The 18,643-nt window shown below is 42.8% G+C and overlaps 1 protein-coding gene across 1 annotated transcript in view; it reads right to left on the bottom strand.

Moving 5' to 3' along the window:
• Positions 1 to 18,643, bottom strand: part of GPBP1L1 (GC-rich promoter binding protein 1 like 1) — a 30,104-nt gene that overhangs the window by 9,948 nt on the left and 1,513 nt on the right. The window contains exons 2-6 of the mRNA XM_052666991.1: positions 5,187 to 6,094; positions 4,218 to 4,332; positions 3,324 to 3,453; positions 2,695 to 2,978; positions 90 to 162 (exon numbers count right to left, since the gene is read on the bottom strand). Of these exons, the coding sequence (XP_052522951.1) occupies positions 90 to 162; positions 2,695 to 2,978; positions 3,324 to 3,453; positions 4,218 to 4,277 (547 nt within the window). The 5' untranslated portion in view covers positions 4,278 to 4,332; positions 5,187 to 6,094. The remainder of the gene's footprint in view (positions 1 to 89; positions 163 to 2,694; positions 2,979 to 3,323; positions 3,454 to 4,217; positions 4,333 to 5,186; positions 6,095 to 18,643) is intronic.

Genomic DNA, 18,643 nt, shown 5'->3' with positions numbered 1-18,643 from the left:
GAGCAGAATTATTTATACAGTTAATAATATTTATCACTTTCTGTTTTGATATCAGCATTGCAGACAGCAATGTAGATAACTTTACCTACCCCAAACTCCGGAAGGTGTCCCTAAAGGTTTGTTCTGGTTGTTGTGTCTTCCTGCCTCTGGATTCAAAGATGGCTGTAAACACACAGAACATGCAAGTGAGTATATTCATTATATTGCACATAACAAATAAAGCTTTTGTATTAACATAACATGCTTCTAGGAAACCACAGTCTATTTCTCTTGAGCAGCACCCGAGTTAGAAGAGCACTCTGTCAGAAGACACCTAAAAAGCTCATATTCTCATTTGCTTTGCAGTATTTCCAACAGAACCATTAGAAAATTGAGGAGAGGCCCTTCAGCATTCTACTACACAATAAACTGATATACCCATAAAAGAGTCAGGCATTTAATCATCAGCCTGGCAATATTAGATTCCTAATAAAAAAGAAAAATGAAAAAAATCTATACATTTATAGACAAAAAAGCTAAACTATTCACATTAAGCTTTAGAATCCACTTTTCAGGGCAACTGCATTCAGACCCACTATTCTCTGCAGACTTACCTTTGATTCAGTATCAGAACTCAGTGGAACAACTAAGGACATGTTCAAGCTCAAAAAAGAGTACAGAAAATCCAAGCATTCAATGACAAGTATTCCCAATCAGCTATTCCTCTTCCCCTGTACCAAATAAGTTCAGTAAAAAGAAAAAAGCCACTTTTTCCTCTTTTTTATGTATCCTTCACGTTAGTTACTACAGCTATAGACTAAGTCTCCAATAACGAGATTCTGAAGCAGTAGCCATTCCTGTTCTATAAGAATTAGCAACAAATGTTACACCATAGCATGAATGCCTTCCTCAGACCCTAGGAATTCCTGTTCCAGCGCTTCACTTCTTAGTTACAGGGCAGTTTTATAGCAGTGCTGCTCACACCACAGAACTCAGAACAGCAGCCTGTTTTACGGGGTCAGGGTCTGTCAGCCACACAGGCCTAAAAGCTGCACACTTAACCACGGTGTACCTCAGTGTCACACCATAGCAAAGGCGACAGGAGAGCTGCCTAGCAAAGTTTGCTTCTAGACAGCAGATGCAAGGTATTATCTTCTTCAGAGAAAAAAGAAGGAAAACATATTTACAGAAGAAACAGCCACCTGGTTGGAAAAAGACACTTCTCAAGGTACTGAAGAGAATGAAGAAAGATTTAGATTGACTACAACAGTGTGGCTGCAATCATTACAATAACTTTCTACATTTCAAGAGGCTTTTGTCTGCCTAAAGAACCAGCTTATAGCATGCTTGAGAAATCAGATTAACAGAAATCTGCAGGTAAGCTTCATCACTGATCTCCAGGTGTTAACTAAGCTCTGATGCAGGCTACCACTCCTACAGCAGAAGCAGCTGAACAAGAGCATGCAATCACTGCCTGGGCACTCCAGTGAAAAACCCAGCAGTTTAAATCTAACTTGGGTCTTGGAGCAATTTAAGCTGAGACACTAGATTCTGTCCTGAAGCATCTGCATGGCATTCATATATTTCACTCCAACTGCTAACCTTCCAAACAGAAGCAGTAACATCAAACTGCCATGAGAATTTCAGACATAAACAACCTTCCAAAAATAAAAACTGAAGAAGGAAGCAAAAAGCTCAAGAGGATCTACGTAAGTGTGCACACTATCACTAGAAACTCTCTTGACTGGAAGCAGTAATGGCTTGAGCACTGATGATGCAGTTAGAGGAATCACATTAGGAGGAGAGACTGAGTTACCAGAAAGGTACAGATAACACTGGCCTCGTTACACTGATCAACGAGAGCCTGGAGGAAAGTGAAAAACAAGATGCAAAAAGCAAAAATCAAGGTCTGATAAAAATAAGATTTTTTTAAGGGGTGACAAAAGGACAAGAAGAAACTAAATTGGAAAGCAAGAGCAGAAACGGTGCTTACATCTTCACACTTGGAGCAGTTTTGAAAACTAAAGGTATTCCAGTAAAAACAGAGCCAGGATAAAAAAGACTGTTACAACTAACAATACCACAGGGATCAGAACGCTGGAAAAAGGTGGATGAACTGTAGACACTGATGGAAGAGATGGCTGAAGAAACAATGATTCACAGAGATTAGAAAATATCTCAGTCAAAAAAATGCTATTCCAGAGGTTTTAAAAAAGATGGTTGCAAAGGTCTGGGCACGCATCGTGATCAAGCTGAGGGAGGTTATCACACACACCAGCATGTACCAGAACAGGAGACAGGAACAGCAAGACTGAAGATAAGCTATACAGATGTTCTTAGGAGCAAAAAGGGCTTTGTAAGCAAAGCCACAAGGGCAAAAACATAGCTACCATTCCTGTAGCAGATCAAAGCGTCATCTTCTGAGTTCTAACGAAGATCTGAATGCTTGAGTTACAAAGCTGCCTTCAAGTTCAAAACTGCCACAAAATCCAATACTGTGCCAAAACCAATGCAACAAGGTCATCGAGTCCCCCGGTCTCTGGGTATCAATTAGTGTCCTGCAAGCACTGGAATCACTGTTAAATCTGTGGGGATCTCAAGCATGGAATGGAATGCAACTCTAGATCCTAGCCATCTATCGATGATAATAAAAAATGAAATCCGAAAAGCCAACTTCTCACAGCTGCCACTTGTAGTGAGAAGCTACACACTTACAAAATCTTCTTCCTCAAATTGCAAATGCTCTTTGTCTTCCTTCTTCTCTTCCCTGGCTTCAACAGGCAGCTTTTCTTGAAAGGCAGAACTTTTCCGCGAATGGAAGTTGCCATTCCAGTGGCGATGAACTCCAGTTCCTCCTCCACCACGCTGGTTCACGCCATCATGGCCCCGCGAGGGACCATGCCAGCCAGGCTGACTGCCAGAAAGCCCAACATGAGCTCCTTTAGAAACACCAGAATCTACAGAATCATGGCGGAGAAGGGATGGCTGATGCCAGCAGTCTAAACAAAAGGAGATAAGTATTCAAATAATAAAACGTCAACACTGCATGCAGAATGCTTTTCTTGTTAAGTTAGCGTTCACTAAGTCACTCCTAGGCCCAGCTTATTCAACAACTGTGTGACTATCCCCCAAAAAATCAACCAAGCCACACAGTGCACATACAGCTTCCACAGAAACCCCTAAAGGCCTTGGCACGTGTCATGGGAGAACAGAACAGCGCAAATTTCTCATGGGATGTTTTGAAAGATACAGTTTTGAAAAACATTTCTACTCCACAGAACTCTAAATTCCGTAAAATACTCCAAAATAGCTGCTCTCAGACTGCACTGCAATCCAATATTTACCTCCTGCAGTTCGGAGGGGCCCATTATTGAAAAATCCATCAGAAGAGTTGTGTCTCCTTCGGCTCACCCCAAAGCGTCCTTCTCCCCGTGGAAGATGCTCTCCATGTTTCTCAAAGGTGGCTGCAGGGGACTGTATAAAGAAAAAGATGATGTAAGAAAGCACTCCCAAGCCCACATTCCTGTTCTAGTTCTCAATATAGCATGCATATCTGTGCAGCTTAGCCAACACCATTAACAACCACCTGGTCCATCATGACCTGATTAACCATTAAAATATTTTTCACCATTGTCATTTGCAAGTAATGTAAAAGTCACTGAAGAAAAGAGACCTGAAAAGAGAACTCCTGGGTCAACCGAAGCTTTTCCTGGAATCAGAAGATACCTCCACATTAAAAATGTAAAAAACAAAAACAATAAAGCAAACAAAAAAAAGCCCTGAACAAACCAGTGAGTATTTCTGAATTTGGAGTTGGAGTCCAAGGCATATCAGTGTACTGCACAGCAATGGCCACAGCAATGGCCACTTTCATAAATGAAATCCAAAGAATTGTATCGTGAGTGCCAGCTCAAGTCTTGACCACTCCACGTTACTGGGGGGAAGGGGAGGGTTCTTAATCATTTTCTATTTGGGATTCCATTCGATTCTCAACACAGTAACACTGAACTTCTTCCATGTCTGAATGCAAAGGATATTTCCTCCTCTGAAATGGAAGGGATACATTTGTGGAAACAAACAAAAAAAGACCTCCACCTTAATGTTTCCAAAAGACTTCCCTCAAAATCAAAAAAGTAGTAAAAAAAGCAACAACAAACATTTTAAGTTCAATCTAACACTGGGACAAGTGTATAAACATTACCATAGCTCTGAGAGCAAGCAATCTGTAACTGAGTTACCTTGGTTGACTGTGGTGTTGAGAAGTTAAGCCAGGCAGGAACAAAGTCATGCTGCGCCATTTAGGTCCAGTGTCTCCCTTCAATAAAATGAGGCATCAAACCTCATGGCCAGGATCTGTAAATGAAGAGAACATTCCCTGACTCACATCTCTTCCAGAACCTCAAACCTGCTCTCCACTACTAAGAGGGGAAAAAGCACTCTAATTTTTTGTACTGCGCTTGAAAATGACTTTTTTCCTGCTGACTTTGTTCCTCTGAACAAAACAGGTAAGAACTTAAAACATTCCCACCTACTTCCTGTTTATAATTCCATTCTAAAGCCACACCCATGAAATCCACGATAGGATAGGTCTGGAGATGGAGGAAGACAGAACAAACAGCAATCAGTGATCTGTAAAACTGAAATGTGCCAGAATTTGGTACGTTCCTTCACTGCTTTTTGTCTCACAGCCCACACAAGAGTGATCACTTCCGATTTTATTGCAAAGGTTGTACAGTGAACACAAGCCCACAATGCTGACAGAGACACTGAGAGAAGATCAGAGTCCTGAAGGATCCATCGCAGCCCAGCTCCTGCACCCCAGCTTAAGACTGTACCCCAGCACACCAATTTCCACACTCCACAGAACGTCTTATGTCAGAACTGCTTTCACAGCAAAGAAACCAAGTGCTTAGGAGCAGAACACAAGCTGGCTGAAAGCTCTATATCTTAATGGAAGTTCCACCAAAGAGCAGCAGATGTGTCTCCCACTGAGAAACCCGAAACCAAATTTTCTTTCCAGCTTGTCACAGCAAGTTTCTCTGCTTAAAGCAAACATAACTCTACTACTACTCTACATAACTGAATTTCGCCCTTTAATAGAAGGCTCCCTGGTTTACAGCGTTAGTTGATTTTTACAACCTTCAGTTCAGCCACAAACAAGTCAATACTACATAAGCAAAGGAAAAAAAATAAATACGATAACTCACCCAGAGTTTGGCCTCTCCAGTCCAATGTTCTCACTTTTCCTTTGCTTCAACAACCTTCTGGTTCCTTTCTTCTCCAGTATACTCTAAGGCCAGCCTTGAGGCAATAGTGCGTCTCAAAGCAGAGCACGAGAGGCCGCACTTCGTGCCAACTGTACCCTCCACCCCCTCAGCTGCTCATTTTAACCTCTTTTTGCACTCTCACTACAAAAAAAAAAACAACCTAAGAAGGTAATTTATATTTTAAAAAAAGCCACGACCACGTTCACCTCATTAAATATCCTCTAGTTGTGCTACTACAGAAGTCAGTTACATTACAAAAAGGTTTGCCAAGCCTGAATGACAGCATTCAGAACAGCGCCATGGTTAACACTGAACACGTACACCCAAGTCTGCTGGGCAGCTCATGGTCTGCAGCAGATCAGCCCAAACACTCTGAAGAAAGGATCAACACGTATGAAAAAGCTTGCCCCAAATGCTCAGATCTAAATAAGAAGCATCCGCCAAAGTGCTCTTAAAAGATAAACTTCATTTTTACCAGATACATTGGCTAAAAAAAAAAAAAAAAAGTATAGTTTTTTTTTTTTTAAATGAATGTTAGGTTATACTCTAGACTTCACGTAGCTTGGTTAATGCTCCACAAAGCTAAGCACTACTTGATGTAAAAGCTCAAAAGCAGGCACAAATGTTTATATTCCTGTTTTTCACCATTTACATGCTGAAATATAGGTCATATGAACAGAAAAATGCTAGGTCAAAAAATAATCTCTTCTACTCTATTTTTTCTAGACTGGGTACTGCTTTTAAAGGGAGACAAATTATTCCACAAGAGCTTCTTGTTCTACAGTAGAGAGTTCACTTCTGGGTCATAGTCCTCTTCCATCAAAGAGGTGAGACAGGAACTGTAGTCACTGAAAAAAAAAATACAAAAACACAACCATCAATACAAGTGGCAGAAACACAATAAATAATGACTAGAGAGAAGAACAAAAAGAGAAACAGAGCAACTACTGCATAAGTGCCAAAAGCTATTTGATCTCTGATCACAAGCAAGGCAGAAATAATTTAATCATCTAAAACCAAACCATAAAAAAGTTAAACCCCTTTACCCACGCTCTCCATCTTCAATGCCACGAGAGGCACTGAAGTACTAAGACAGGATAGGAAAGCTTCGTCTACAAACTCAAAGTCAGCCTCACAAACCATCAGGTTATTAAATAAAATCATCCCTGATATTTATGTCTCGGCAAAAGCTGAAAGAAGCAAAACCAGCATTTGTAAGGAATGCTCTCCCCACTCAGAGAGCAGAATGAAAGGATATTCAATGGCAATCCTTGTCATTTTTCCCCACACCTATGAACTCAATCCTTCCAAGACATCAGGCTTTTATGGAAGGTTCAAGAGGGGGTATACCATGGGTTTCTAACAGAGAACACCAGGCTTTGTTCTTTTCTTATTCATTTTTAACATGGTTTAATGAGAGCAGAACAAATAACGAGACGCTTGTACAGAAGGGTCCCACAGGCACCCCAGTGTCTCTGCCCCCAGTAACACAGCTCCTCTGAAGCTTTTCCCTTTGGTTTCCAGCCTGACAAATGCCACATGACACCAGTAATTTTTTGCTATTGATTTTATCAATTCTTCTGAATGTGTAAACATCAGTTTGATGGAACTTCAACTTCCCCCACACTGGGGAGCAGCACAACAAAACTATTTTTCTTGTCATGGCTTTTCTCCCTTCAACCATCTCACCTAACCAGCAGAAAACTGACAGGTCTACCACTCCCGAAACATTTGAAATGATTTGTCACTGTTTTCAAGCCATTCCGTTTCTCAGGATCCCTTCAGGCAGGCCTCATTCTGCCTTTATAATTGACTTATCAGGGTTTGTTTTCCTTGCCTGGGTATGGTTCCATTCTTTGAACAATTCTGGTTTTCGTTGCATTTGCTATGCCATTCTTTACTCTGCTGAGCATGCAGGGTATGCCTTTTTTGTGTGTGCGAGTATAAGGCTGTTTTGATAGAAGCTGAATATAAACAAAGAAAAGGGATACAGTAAGAATCATCACATTTTCATCCTCTAGGTAATTCCTTTTAATAGAACAGAAAACAATGATACGAGAATGAGGGGATCTATCTGAAACAAGATGTTGTTGTTGATGAAAGAACAGAGTTCTGGCACACGCAATACAGACCTGGAAGCTCCGTGAGCACCACATCCAGAGCCACAATCTCCTAAGCGTCACAACACTGCAAACAACACAAGTGCCACCCTATCAAGAGCTGTTTTTATATTAACAGGTAATTTTTCAGTGCGCACACTGCAGCATGGAACGTCTGCTGCAGACAAAACAATTTGCCTTCTGTGCTGAACTCAGCACGGGTCTGACTCCTTCGGATGTGACCTTCTGAGGCTGCTACCACACAATTCAGCGTAAGTGGAGGATAAAACAGGGACAGTCAGTGCACAGTTGAATATATTTATGTAAGATTAATTACTTCACCCTCTGAATAAATATGCTTTACAAACAACCTGCATAGCAATTAAGCCTTGTCAAATTATTGACAGAGGCAAGTAGTATCGTTGAAAGATGTTGATTTAATGTACCTCAAGAATGATTCACACTGAAGTGCAAAAAGGACCAAGCGGCAAAACCCATACAAAACTGTTCCTTGTCCTTAAAGGGAGCCAGATAAACCAAGGCTACAGAATTCTGTATCCATTCCGTAGCAGGAAGGAGGTCTGAGTTCAGAAGTAAAACCACAACTGAATTACAGTGACCAGGTTTCACTTCAGAGAAAGGCTTCCAGGACTTTCCAGAAATGAAAGAGCCTATCAGCAGTCAGCAAAACAGGCAGCTTTGTATCTCAGCGCAGCCAGAAGCATGGTGAAACTCCATGCAAAACTCCGACCACCAACACGCATGCAGACCTCTTAACCTGCTATTTTGGTAGCCCTGGGATTACCAGTGATCAGAGCAGTTCACTAAGGAGCAATCTCCCACGCGCACGCAGACAGGCCAGCACAACTCACAGACGTGATACTTTGAACTGCTGTTTAAGTCCTACAAGCGTTGTGCTTTTGCTATTCCCATGAACCACCAAACCAAGATACTTCACTCTTGTTACAGGAAGGACCTCCGCATCCTCTCCAACTTTCTAAGCAAGTATTTTGGTACTTACGTAACTTCTACTGCGAAACAATCTCACTCGTGGGCGTCACCATTACAGGAGGGTTTACAAAAATCTGCTTGAAAGGAGCTGCAAATTAAAGCAAGATGCTTAAGCTCATCTCCACCCTTTTCAAGTAGCATACAGATGATAGGTTTCAAATTGGAAATTCAGAGTTGTGCCTGAGTTTATTTCCTGGCCTGAGCAGAGCAGGGAAGGCTGTGTGCCAACGCAGCCTGCAGATGGCTCCTAATTCCATCAGACAAACAAACTGCTCTTCGGTTATCACCTTCCTCTGCATGCAGCATCACAAAAAGTAAGGTATGTGACACATGAAAACACAATGCTTGCTTTCAGTTAAAGCAAAAGCTTGCCATTAGATGAATTGCTGTAGATAACACTGCTGAAGCACTTCAATCTCTGGTATTAATCCATAGGTTTCTCTCACACACACTGAATCCTGACCAACATTACTCCTTCCACACATCCACAGAGCGCTCCTATAACCTATCATACCACTGGCAGCACCAATACCACTAAATCACAACAAGCAAGGCCAAGAGTCTATCGATAACCTTCTCTGACAGCAACTTACAGTAAATCATTAATAAAAAACTGCAAGAACAAGCACGAACAGCAGCTGAAATCCCAGCATACCTTCTCAGCTGTGTAGAATATAAGCCAGGCGGTACTACAGTTTATTATCAGTGCTTCTGTGTAAAATTGTTTCCTTTTCAATCACATTCATCTATTTGTGTGTCAGATGAGAGGGGGCAGAGCTCACTTGTGCTTTGTGTGGAAGTCCATTTGGGGCAATACAACCATCAGCCTGGCTTCAAGCAGACGTTCCCTGGTGTTCCCAGCACCCAACCACACCCTGCTCTCTTCTACACCACACTCTCAACCTTAGCAAAAAAACGCACAAAGTGCTCACAGTCTGAACAGCTATAGTCACAATTCTGCATTTTTCAAATCTTTCTTCCAATACACCACGTCCTGTTTGTTTGATTCCCATGCAGAACTGAGGTGACCTCTGCCAGCCAGCAGAGAGCCTCCATGCAGCGGTGGTTCCGTGTGCGGAGCAAACACGCACAGCCCAAGGAGAAGTTCTGCCGTCCTGCACTCACAGCTCAGCCAATCTGCTCTTTAACTGCTTCACTGTATGGAAAGCAGCAAGGACAAAGATCAGCCCTGATGGCCACTCCCAATTCCAGGCAAAAAAAAAAAAAAAAAAGTCGACCAACAGTGCTTGTCAATGCAAGTTTAACCCATTCTCTCTTCCACGTGCTCGTGGTTGACTTATTTCTGGAAATGCAAAGCAGAGTACCATCAAATGAGGCACTCTAAAGTCTCACCTCCTCTCAGAACAATTATATTCACTGTAAGGAGCTCTGGTGGAAAAAATAAAAAAGGCTGCCATGCACCTCAAAATACTCTTTCACTGATCAAAAGGCAGACTTTTTTGACAAGGACATAAAATAGTTACTCTGTATGAGCACTTGGGTTCGACTTGCTAACAGTTCTAACCTCTTGAAAAATGATTTACATGATCATTATTCACATGTTGCATTAGAAATCTTTCAACTAAAAGCCACATCTTTTCCCATACTTCTAACATTGGAGTCAGAAAGAAGTGAATGAAAAAGAAACCAAATGCTATTTTATATAATTAAATGTCATTGTGTATTTGTCTAAGTAAATATTAAAGGCTTAACGTGAAAATGGAAGGAACTCACAGGCATTTAAAAGCGACACAGATTAAGGTAAGTACACACAGTTCAGGTCAAGCATACCCCCAATACGCCACCCATGAAGTTCCCTTCTGTGCTACAGTTCCCAACCGCTGTCCAGGCACTGCAACCCTTCCCTCTCCTTTAGTCTCTGAAACTTTGATTCCCAAGCTGAGCCTTCCATATAAACCTGACAGTAGGAATCAGGGAAGCATTCAGTAAGCCAAGAACATAAGACGAGAGAAACAAGCTGAAGACAACGAGAAATGGATGAAGATGTTCCTAAAGCTGTAAGGAAACGCAGAGATTGGCACGACCAGCCGTGCATTGTTCCTGTGCTTCCTCTCCCACCTCCCACCTCCTGCTCCCAGGCAGAAGAGCTGCCCTGAGCTCCTGACCAGATCCCAGGCCGCCAGCTGTGCGGCGCCCTTCTGGCCTTTGCTCACATTACATATTCCAGCACATTTCCAAGTTTACTGGATGCTTTTCCTGCTTCAGGTTTCTCTGCGAGCCTCCTCAGGTCCCTTCAACTCTATTTAGGTAGAATCCTATCAAACATAGCACCTAATTCAATCTCTCCTCCCACACAGCAGCAAATACAAGTCTTGGAGCCTCTACTGAAAACAACTGGACAAACTTTTACCCTTCATTATACATTTATCAATCCAGCCCACGGCAGCTGTAATAGGTCAGAGAGACAGTATCTGTCTATCCCTGCCACAATTTCAGTCCACCTCACTGCCCTCCTATGTATTTCTCCAACTAGAACGCATTTGCTTAATAAGATTTGTTTTCCTAACTGGTCATCTTTATAAACTCAGCTGGGATTTCAACAGTATTCCTAACGATCAGATGTCAGCTGGGTTGCAAATGCATTCAGAAAAATTAGTGAGCAATTTAATGGATGCATAAGGCAGAACAGAATTTACTTCCCTCATCAGTTTTCTTTCTGTGCAGCTCTTTTAAAGTTATTCAATAAAGCAGACACGCCTAAACATACATAAAAGAACTTCCTACTTAGCTACTCTTTAGAGCATAGTGTCATTTCCAGGTGTAAGTTAGCTGGCAAACAAAAAACTCAGAGAGAACACAGCTTGGTATTAATAGAAACTTTTTCTTTTCAATAAGATAATCATATTTGTGCACATAGTTATTTTAAAATAACATAATTACAAATTTTGCTCCAACCTTGCATATATTATTGAGCCTTACTATAAAAGACAACTGCAGCATTACGAGTTCAAGAGTTGTCATAACAACTGCTGAGCTGAATCGTCTCCGGTTGAGATGGGTTATTTGTACCTACACCAAGTGTCTGCAAAACAAACTTACTTTCATTCTGCCTTCAGCTTCCATTAAGGCAACCATGCAGACACACCTGCAGCCCATCCTGCTGCTGAAACACGGCTGCACTTGGAGAGGACCAGCGGAGGTGTTGCAGAACGACACGAACAACCAGCAGTGCTCCCCGTGCCGTGGTGCGCCGCAGAACACGGAGCTGCCACCCTTCTTTGTCTGTGGCACCACACAACCACAGCCCCAAAGGGTTATCTGAACACAACTGACAATTACACAAATTAAAATACCATTCAGAAGCGTTGTTTGAATTGTACCTATTGGCTGAAAAAAAGTACCATCTAAAAACGCACAGCATCACTCAACTTGGATTTACAGAATCAAGGAACTACGAGCCCGTTAAAACCATACATAACGTGCTAAAATGCTCATAATGCATCAAAAAATGCACAGAAATACAGATATTAAAATTCTTTTTTTGTGTGTGAAAACCATCTGTTGCTGAAAGATTAACAGCTTACTTTTCAAGTTCAAAGCAAATTAACGTGTCCTGCAGAACCACCAGAGCTGTGCTGTGCTCCAGAAGCGGCGCTGCACCTGTGTGTGCTCCAAGACAAAATCACCAGCTTACCAATACAGAAGGCTTTGCAGAGTAACAGGTATGGGCTGGGGGAAGATCCCCACCTGTTATCCATCTGACCTCTCTTGCAAAGCAGATGACTAATTTCAGTGATGTGAAACCAGGTTGAGAAAGGTCCACGAGGACACATCTATACCTTAAAGTCCTTTGCAGTACCCGCACGCCTCCCGAGGCAGGTGCCTGGTACAGAGCTGCCTCACAAACAGCTCTCCACTCACGGCTTTCTTCCCATTTCTAAGGTCACGCTGACCAAACCCTACCTGCTTCTGAACTTCTCAAACAAATACATGCATCCACCCAACCACACACCTTGCACTGCCTGGGCTTGTGAATAATTACTGACAGCAAGGTCTGAGGAAAGGTCATTTTGTTCTTACCAGCAAAGACACAAGGATGCACGAGAGTAACAGAACCAAATCATACAAAAGTGACTTCTAAGTTTACAACAACAGAAAGATTCTCCATCAAGCAAGGAAACACCACTAACAGACAACTCAGCTTTAGCAATGCTCCTGGATGCACCAAGCAGAACACAGCCCCCAGAGGCAGCATGTCTGCCTACAAAAGCAAGCTGCGTTTTGAACAAAAGCCCAAAGCACACTTTGGAAAAGACTGCTTCTGGGCAGCCTTTACAACAGCCTGTGTGAGGTGACGAGGCTCAGAACCTCAGCAAGGGTGAACTTTACAACTGAATCATACCAGTGGGGTCTGAAGAGTTTACACCGAGCCCAAAGATGGCACTATTTTAACACAGAGAAACAAGACGACTCAGCACCTACCAGGCACACACTGGGACGTGGGTACTGCGCCTACAATTATTCCCTCAGCCTGCACAACCTACAGTTAGTGGTGACAGTGTCACCCCTTATGCACCTCTCCTGTGCCACTTATGTCTCCATTCCTGTTCGGTGGCCCTTTAGCAGTCCTCAGTGCTGCTGATACTGGAGAACAGCAAGTTACCCGACACACTGAAGCCTGCTCACTGCTGTCCCCTACTGCATGGAGGGGAGCCCTGGGTGTTCTATACATATCTGCTGTTAGACAAGTGTGGCCACTGACATTACTGATAACAAAATAACACCCCACACCCAGTGCTATGCTAATTTAAACAGTGTTATGCTTTAAAATTGAATTGAATGTTCTGAACTTTCAAACAGTTTTAGCATTTTGCACTGTAAGATATTTTAAAAACCAAAGAAGCCATCCTGCTAGTTTTCATCAGATCCAAAGGTCTCCTTAGCTTTTGAAGAGCAAAAAAACACCAAAAAACCATCTTACAGCGCACTTTCATCTACAGACCATTGGAAAACACCTGAGGTCAGCACAGAGCAGAACATTACAAAGCAGAAAACCTTGTGGCACTGAACGGTGTAATATCTGCACAGCCTGCCCAGAGCCTTACGGACAGCCCCTTCTGACTCTCAGTAATGTACACTGGGGTAATGCTCTTCATCATAAAGAAGGAATTGCAAATATGTAATTACTGCCTTATCCTTGCTGCACGCTACATAACTCCTGCCTACCTGCCTTCTAGAGACGTTGATGGCAAACAAATGAAACAAAAAGTTCTCCAATACCTTAAAAGAATGGGATGAGTGTTGCTCACCACGGGTATTTTGTAACTCAGTATTTTACCAGTGTTATTTAAACTACCGTAGCACATTTACATTTAAATATATTCAGTTCAGAGCAGAGAAAAACCATATTTCCTTTGGAAAAGAACATTAAATACAGGCAGAGTATATCAAATATTTGTGTCAAGGCAAGCCAGACCATAGATCTCGTACAGGGGAGTACAGAGCTGCATTCCAGATGAAGGATAAGAAAAGAACAGAAGGCACGTCACTTGTAAAGAGAAAAAGCAGCCAATGAAGAGAACAGAGAAGGACATCCAGAAGTCAAAGACTGTTCTCCCAAAGGGTATTACAGTAATTCTTCCCCTCAAACCATTTCCCCAGCACTGCAGACTGGCAGGGCAGTGCATTCCAGTTGTTGTTACTTCCTGCCCCACTAACACAATCTCTACCCCTCCCTTATTACAGGATTATTCCCAAACCATTCTACCTCAAGTCCAGGACCGTTCAAAGAAACATAGTATTTATTCATCTGTGGCTATGATATGACAAAAACACACTCAGCACTTCTCAGCACACATACAGCACCTGCGTTATCAAAGTTTATGTTCTCTGCTACGTTTTTCCTTCCAGTAAGGAAGCTTAAAATTTTCAGCGCACTCTCTAATAAAATACTATCAAAAGGTGCAGAAATACCACCAAAGACAGCCCTGTTTAAAACGAGTCCTACACATATAAAATAAACTGCAATAATGTTCCACTTGTTTGGTTTTGGCCTCGAAAATTCAGAAGAGGAAAGAGCTGTGCTGACCTGCTGCATCGGGCAGGGAGCTCCTCTCTGGGTGAGAGCTCTGTGATCTGGGCAGCGAAGCTCTGACAGACTTCCACAAAATAAACCAAGGAGATACTGACAACATATTGTTCAGCTGGTTGGAGTTGGTCTTTAAGGCTGTTTCTATTGCAGAGAATTACTGCCTTGCTATTCTGCATGTACACTGTGTGAGTCAAAAGTTAAGCAATGTCATTCTTCTACCCCTGTGCCCTACAGTAAGCTAGGGAATACCAGGAAAGTGCATAGGAAGGACCCTGAGAGGTTTCATAGATCATCTTCTTCTCCTGGGGCTTAAAAGACCTTCTACTCTCTCACACTGGACGTCTTTGAAAATAAATTAAACAGTGTCTCCCTAAAGAATCTGTACAGTCACCTTCAGGCTGCAGAGGTCCAAAAAATAATCCTAAAATTAATCTTAAAATGTCTCAAAAAAAATCACCAGAAAAACAAGTTTACTATCAGTGGACTAGAATTCATTATGCAGGTTTTCACACCCACACTGGAGTATTTTTTTAGGAGCCATACATCACAGAAGATTACCACATCAGCGCTCTCCAGCGCATCTCTACAATGCCTTTTGGCTGTTCCTACAGCTTGGAAGCCTGTCCCTGCAGCCAGTGCCCAACTGAACACCTCCAGCTGCCTCCTCAGCCCCTGACTACCTGCTCTGCTCACCAGGGACATGGCAAGCTCACCTCTCTTTACAGCCACCTCTGAAGACATCTCTCCATGTCGGTATTTATCCCAGCAGAAAAAGGATGTAACAGTGCATTATAGGATTGGATATAGTCACATTTCTTTCTTAATAAATGAATACATGTCACGACCACTCCAATTTTACTGCTGAAGCTATTTAGGTTCAAAGTACTGATGGTGATAACAACAAATGTGACCCACCTAGCACACCGGACAGCTTGCAGACAGCTGGCTCCCACTTCCACCTGCACGTAACTTTAACCTGCTGATGTCTGATGAGCCACCAGTGGTACAAAACCATGCCAGGCTCAACAGTTTTTCAATCCTCACTCAGAGGTTCTCTTTTCAGGCCTTCGTTACAGTTCTTCTCACCCAGCTATAACCTTTCTTAAAGTTTGACAAACCGAACAAAACACTTTTGCTGGAGACCTACAGCTCCTCAGAGGAATGGAAAAACTGCCTCATGACCTCATTTATGATGCTTCGATGTATTCCAGTACGACAAGTGAATTTTCATGACAGCAATGCTGCTGATTCATGGTAATTTAGGAACCACTACAAACCCCAAATACTCGCTCACAGAACTGCTGCCTCGCCAGCTGCTACGTGTCTGCATGAGGTAATATTCCTAAACTTTACAATTTGAACCTCACCTGCGCTAAACAGGATTGACTTCACACTATTTCTTGAATTTCCCAAGATCATACCATCTGCATTTAGCAACAAAATCATTTCAAAACAGAAAAACAAAACACCAAGCAGAACATGACCCAGCAGAGGTTCCTGATACGAGCACTCATCACTTGTCTCTCTGTGACAAGATGAGTTGAACAGGCAGCTCCTGTCCTGTCTTTTTCCAAATGCTGGGAGTGGATTTGCTCCCCACCACTCCTCAGCTGGAACTTCTCCCATCCCCACAGACTCTCAGCTCCCGAAGTCCGTGGGATACATTCCATAAGGCCCAGCCAATCTGAAGTCATTTAAGGCATCCTTAACCCAATTCTTCTACTTAAATGGAGTTCAATATATAGAAAAGACAGTTTTCCAGAACCAAAAGTCAAAAGCATAATATATTCAACATTTGCAGGGTACAAGAATTCCCCCACCAAGCTTTTAAAGATTAGCACTGAAAAACTTTTCAGACCACCTCATGTGAATACTGATTAATCTCTGGGTGATGGATGGTGCACTGGAACACAATGGCAGAACGCTCTTTCTGGAGTGTTTACTGCCAGAAGTCTGCTGATAACTTGACTATAAATTCACCCACAACTTTGTGGGTATCGATAATCTGCGTCCAAAAGAACAGCGATGCCCCACAGCAGACTCAGCCCTTTGTTTACAAGAGAGCTGCTCATTAGGAACTAAGGATGACAAAGCACCAGAGCACTACGGTCACTGTCACATGCTGTGTGCTATGTGGGTCACAGAGATACCCAGGAAAGCAGCCCCTGCCACACCGAGCCTCTGTCCCCAGCATCACCCACCCCGGCCACACCATTACTGTCCTCTGACTCTACCTAAACCTGCTGCACATGCTGAAAATAAAAGTGCTCTATGGGAAATCCATTAAAATATTTGGCCACTTCTTGTATTAGAAAAAGTATATTCCAAAAAAAACAAGGACATGAAGCTAGACCCTGTGCGCACACACCTCTGCTTATCAGGAGGCACCAACACCGCACAACACAGCTGGGATGTTCCTTTCAAGGTGGAGGATAAGGCAATGAAAGCCCCAAACGGAAATGGAGCACAAGATTCAAGGATGGAATTAAAAATACATAGAAAGCTGCTGGTAGTGCTGCTAGAATGGCCCTATTGCTAGGACTTCAGCAGCTCCTGGTGAGCCCAGCAGTCCCAGAGGCTCTGGGTCGTATCCCGCAAACTATTTGGGCCTGATCATCACTTGTTGTACACAGCCTCAGTTACATCTGGATGCACCGCTTCAAAGAGTTTGTCCTTAGCCAGACCTTGGGAGTGCAACCATTTCACATTAGTCATTTTAGGGAACTGCACACACCGACATCCTACAAAGTCTTTTTGCTGCTTAATTACAGAAAAGCCTGAGAAGTATAAGGCTTGAAGTTCTTCTCTTTGCCAAACACTTTTGGAGCCCAGCTAGAGAAGGCAGGAACTGAACAATGTTAAGCACGCTTTAATTAAGAAATCCCAATTTGTAGTCATGTAGTCCAATTGCTAATATATATGATTAATGTAGCTGATAGGCTTTCCCCCTCCCTTACCACCACATTAGCAGCCTTGACGTGACCTAAACTTCTCAGCCTGCACAGTGTTTGCACATACAGGACAGTGAGCATTTGGCTGCTATTGGCCCATCTAAATCCACTCCCAAAAATGTAAATTTACCCTCTGACCATACAATAACTCGTTCAAGTTTGGCACACTGTCACAGGAACACGTTACCTTCCAGAACACCAGTGAAACAACACGCTGGCGCTTGGGCGGCGTGCTGAGCAGAACCACATTTCTGCCAACTTCGCTGCCTTTCGTCAAACCTGACAAGTAAGGAGAACCCAAACTGGTGCGACTCTGCAAAAGACAGATGTGCACCATTACTCAGAATGCCAGGCGCTGCACAAGTGACGCTGCAGCAGCTCCTTATCCCGCCATGTTAGAAGGACAACATCTAAAACAGACAGAAAGCACTCGATGCCAAATAAGTTAGCACAGGACTTACAAACCCCAAAGAAACTCCTCTGCACGCAGAGTGCCTCACCAGCTGGAGAGCTCGCTAGCAATGACCTTGCTCACTGTAACCTACAGCAACAACCAGCCCACGTCTGTGCCTTCACAGACAAAGCCGTACCGGTGCAGGAACCACCAGCGCTTTGCTGAGAAGAGTGCTTCGTGTTTTAGCCCTGCTTCACATAACCAATCTGCTCATATGAATGAATACAGCACGCCCTGAAGTGCACCCTGCAACCAAACCATTCAGCAGCTTCAAAAATCCCCTAATGCTGAAACCACGTTAAAAAAATGCAACTTGAGCTCTTGATCCAGTGAAGTGTTTGTTCTCTTGTGGCACTCTTGTCGTTGCTATCCGACATCCCACATTCCCAAAGAAATTCACAGATCCATCCACACCACTGCTTTCTTAAAAAAAAAAAGATAATCCACAGCTCTCAAAGTATTTTTAACATTTCCCAAAGCTGTTTGTGAAGATCAGTTCCCTTTCGTGACTTCATCCCCTCATTTAAAACACCGATTTCAAGAGGCACTCAAGCCAAGCACCAAGCAGTGCCATCAGCAAGATGAGGTGACAGCAACCTGAAACACATCTCCAAGGAAGGCACTTCTCCCAGCAGTTGGCACAGTGTGCACATCCATTGAGTTTGTGATACGTATCACATCTGCACGCTGCTCCTTCCTTATTTCAGAAACATTCATAGAAAAAAAAAAACCAACAACCAACAAACAGGACTTCTTTTTTTTCCAAATGCCATCTGTTCCCTGCATATTTTCACTCCAAGTCCAAGCAGAATATCTGCAATGGAAATTCC

The sequence above is a fragment of the Tympanuchus pallidicinctus genome, unplaced genomic scaffold, assembly GCF_026119805.1.
Source record: "Tympanuchus pallidicinctus isolate F22 unplaced genomic scaffold, pur_lepc_1.0 scaffold7, whole genome shotgun sequence".
Taxonomy (NCBI): Eukaryota; Metazoa; Chordata; class Aves; order Galliformes; family Phasianidae; genus Tympanuchus; species Tympanuchus pallidicinctus.
This window is presented reverse-complemented; position numbering and strand designations above follow the sequence as displayed.